Source organism: Rhopalosiphum padi, chromosome 3 (assembly GCF_020882245.1).
Source record: "Rhopalosiphum padi isolate XX-2018 chromosome 3, ASM2088224v1, whole genome shotgun sequence".
In the NCBI taxonomy this organism is placed as follows: domain Eukaryota; kingdom Metazoa; phylum Arthropoda; class Insecta; order Hemiptera; family Aphididae; genus Rhopalosiphum; species Rhopalosiphum padi.
The window spans coordinates 7963785-7968055 of NC_083599.1; the positions used below are offsets into that span (position 1 = coordinate 7963785).

General features: G+C 25.4%; 1 protein-coding gene across 1 annotated transcript; it reads right to left on the minus strand.

Annotated features, from left to right (window-relative positions):
• Positions 1-293: 293 nt before the first annotated feature.
• LOC132924759 (uncharacterized) lies at positions 294-3245 on the minus strand. Its single transcript, XM_060989205.1, has 2 exons — positions 3157-3245; positions 294-612 (listed from the first exon to the last, which is right to left on the minus strand). The coding sequence occupies exons 1-2, from the start codon at positions 3243-3245 to the stop codon at positions 294-296; spliced, it is 408 nt and encodes a 135-aa protein (XP_060845188.1).
• Positions 3246-4271: the final 1026 nt, after the last annotated feature.

A 4271-nucleotide genomic window follows, 5' to 3' on the forward strand; every position in this document is an offset into this window, starting at 1 on the left:
ATCATTAACCAATTTAGCACATTATCGGTATAGCTACATTAAATTAGCATCGCAATTACATAACAATGTTAAAAGTAAAGTTAATAATCATGCATAAAAATGGAAGTATTACTTTGATAGGTACTTGACTGAATTATAGAGCTGTATACTAGATATTTAATAAATGTGTTTATTATAACAATGTCATAATGATTGACCAAGGCAATAAGATTAATAAATAAGTTTGTATAAAACATTTATATATTCAAATTTAAAGACTTAAGTAATTATATGGCTCCAGATTTACCTTAGATTTATCCCATCAATCTTTTTTCGCCACTAGGTGATGTATAAGTTAGACGAGCTTGATAGTATTCAAACGCTAAGTCTGGCCACTTTTCATACACCTCTTTGGCACTAATGAAATCCACCTTGCCATCTTTAGCGTTTTTCCATTTCATAATAAACGTTAATTTTTCGTCTATTATTGTTATTCCAACAATTTTATCGGGTTCAAGTCCCCGAGTCAAACTGTATCTCGTTCTTTTTAGATTTATCTCATAGGATTGACCATCACAAATGAGAGTTGTTGAGCGCCAATTAACAATTTCATTGATGTCAACTGTCAAGTTACTGTAAAAAAAAAATTTTATTAATACTTATTGAAAATAAGACTTCAATTAGTCGGTAATTGTATTATTTAATTAATTTATTAAATAATACTCAAATTCAATATTAACTAAAAATTTTAATTGTTAAAATTGGACATTTAATTTCATCTATTAAGCAAAGAAGATGAAGTGAATGTATAGCAATAAAAATAAGATTAATGGGAGGTAGTTCAAATAAATTCAATTATTTGATTTTCAGAAATTTGTCTTATATAAGTAATTTTTATAATTATAATAATAATAAAAATTGTATGATCATGAAAAAAAATAATTGTTCTATTAGTGGTGAATTTCTATGTTGCAATCTTAGTTTTAATCAATTTATAATTTCTAAAAAAAAAAATTATTCTTTAAAAATTAATTTTAAGTTTATTGCATATTAATTCTGCCTTATTAGAAATCAATAATTAAAGGTAATGCTGAGTATGAATGTTTTAAATGTGGTAAATTATAAATTAATTCAATAGAGTTAAATTTAAATTAAAAATAGTTATTGTAAAAAATTCTAATTCAAGTATTGTAGATTAAAATTATAATTTTAAATGTAGAAATTATTGATCTGATTGATGACATTTTATTTTATAGTAAAAAGTTAAAACTAGCGAGATAAAAGTTATGTTTACTCTAAAAAATATTAGAATAATAAAAATATTTATTGAAAATCCAGTAAAAATAGATAATCAATGAATTTAACTAGCAATAATAGCAAATACTATTCCTATAGTTAAAACATAGTGAAAATGAACTACCCTCTAGATAGTAAGTAACATAAAGAATTATATCAATAGATGAGTTAGCGAGAATCACACCTGTTAAACTTTCAATTGTAAACAAATAAAATTTAACCTAAGAACAAATTGTTGATGGTGAAAAATTAATTTTAGATTCATACATATTAGCTAATCATCTAAAAATTTTAATTTCTGTTGGAAGTCCAACTATTATTGTTGGTGTATGTTCTTGTATCAACGTTTATCCCAATTGTAAATGTATGATGCGCTCAAACAATAAATTCTAATAATCCAACAATTAATATAACATAAACTTATGGGTATCCAAAATATTGAAATTAATATGTATTAAGGATAGGGTCACCTCCCCTGCCAGGTCTAAAAATGATATATTTAAATTTCGATCAGTTAATAATATAGTAATAGCACCAGCTAATGATTCGGTTAGGTACCTAACCCTGATAACGATAAAATTAATTATATAGCTGTAATTAATATTGATAATGGAAATAGTAGTATTTTATTTTATTTAATATTTTTTGGTATTATGTTTAAAATTTGTAAATAAAATTAAATACTCCTAAAATTGATGAAATTCCTGCTAAATGTAAATAAAAGATGGTTAAGTCAACTGAATAATTATTAAGTTCAATATTAATTGACAACGGTGGGTAAATCATTCATCCAGTTTCTGTTTCATTAATAATTATTATAAATCTACATATCATTATCATTAATGATGGAGATAATTATCAAAATCTAATGTTATTTAATTGTACAAAATATATATCAGGACATCCTATTATCATAGGAATTAGTTTCCAAAACCACCAACAACAATAGGTATAGTTATTAAAAAATTCTAATAAAAGCATGAATTGTAACAATTTCATTATATAGTTGATTATTCTTAATGGTTTAATTAATTTGACCTAATTCTAATTGACTTAAGTTAATAAGAGTAGATTCAAATGATTCAATTATACTTGATCAAATACCAAATAAGAAATATATTGTACTAATATATTTATAATTAGTTAAAAAGATTCATTTTATTGATAAAAATGGCTGATAATTGGTTATGAATTGTAAATCTATCTATATATATTTAAAAATATTTTCATCATTAACTCTATATTCAAATTATATCATATTAAATTGCAAATTTAAAGGTATTAATTATTTAATTTAACTTAAAACCTTAATAAATAAGTAAGTAATTAAAAAAATAATCAAAAAAAAATTATAGTTATTATTTTTAAAATTAAGATATCATTTGTTAAATAAATTAAAATTAAATAATGTAAAATAAGTTATTTAAAAAAAATATATATAAATTTAAGTAGTTAATATAATATATATTATTATAATTATCTTTATACCGTTATAAATTAAAATTTTAATTAGGAACCTAATCTATAGGGAAACGAAAATTTGCTAGTTGACATTTTGACGTAACACTGGTCCGGACCGGTATTGACGACCGACGCCGTGCGGCGCGTCAAACGCGGGAACGGAAACCAAAAATGTATTGTCATACGCAAAATACAGATTTTTATTAGTTATTATTAATTTATTAGTGTTATTACTTAATAGTTATTATTAATAAGGAATCGGATTTTAAAGCATAATAAAAAACAAAAAAAGCATAAAATTAATTGATTAAAGAAGCTTATTTATTTGAAAAAAAAATTTGGCCAAAAATTAAGATAAACTAGCTATAATAACTTATTATTATTAAAATTCACCATCACATTAATATTAAATTTTATTACCCATCGTCAATGAAGTGGAATATCACGCAATCGGGAACGTTTTTATGTGGAATTTTAGATTTGTCTGGATTACATTTCCAAAAAGCCATAGTTGATGTTCGACTAAACTGTTAACGACAATCAAGGGTAATAATATTGTAGATTTTATTAAAAACAAAATAAAAATATATTAATGTAATAAGTATTACCGTTAAGTAAGCGATGACGAAGTGCAGAGTCGGATGAGACGGACAAGGACACGAGGTTCTGTTGTTGGAGATCCGTTAGGTACTGTAGCTGCGCGTGAAGTTGTCAGTAGTGGCGATTGTGGTACACTGGGACTTCAAGCGTTATTGAGAAGGAGTGTAGGAACAGCAAAACAAATAAGATAAAGAAAATCGGTGGTTAGCTTAGGCAGGATAAAGGTCTGAATATGCCTACATGACACGGGACACAATATTTTAGGTAAACGAGCCACTAGAGCGTCCTGCACAATCATTCTATTGTACCCACTGGCGGGCGTGACAATAGTAGGTATCTCTCCACATTGTAAAATATAATCATAATGGTATAGTAAGTTATAATGCATATCGTATAATGTTGTATAGTAGTGTGTCCAAAGAAGCTGAATTAAATTGATCTGTAGATATTAACCTTGTTCCGTAGATACGAATTTGTCCGATGAAGTTATGTAAAATAAAAAAAATATTTAAATCACTAGTACCTAATTTAAGAATGGATGTAGACAAGTAATAGCCCAACTTCTTTTATACGAGTTTCACGTATACATTCGACCGTTGTTTTTAGAAGTAAACGAATTATTATAGAACATCGTATTGTGAGAAAAAAATTTAACATTTTTATTCATTGCATTGGATTGTCAAATTATAGTATTATACATTGATTTATATACTGAGGGCCGTGAGACGAAAAAAAAATTGTATAGTGAAACCTATCCTAACTGGCACCTTTCAATAGTCGACGATTTCTTGGAAACAGGGTTATTTTCATTACTTTTCAATGTAAAAATCTAAGAATTACGAACGTCTTTTAAAAAAAAATCAGGAATAACTGTTTATGCAAAACTAGTAATTGACAAAATCGATTTTCTTTATTCAGTATAACTCAAAATGAAT

What these genes read in the sequence shown, in the direction of transcription:
- LOC132924759 (XM_060989205.1), bottom strand. Translation starts at nt 3,245, where the DNA reads ATGGCTTTTTGGAAATGTAATCCAGACAAATCTAAAATTCCACATAAA. An exon ending in TTCCACTTCATTGACGATGG is followed by an intron (nt 613 to 3,156) that starts GTAATAAAATTT and finishes TTTTTTTTACAG; the next exon opens with TAACTTGACAGTTGACATCA.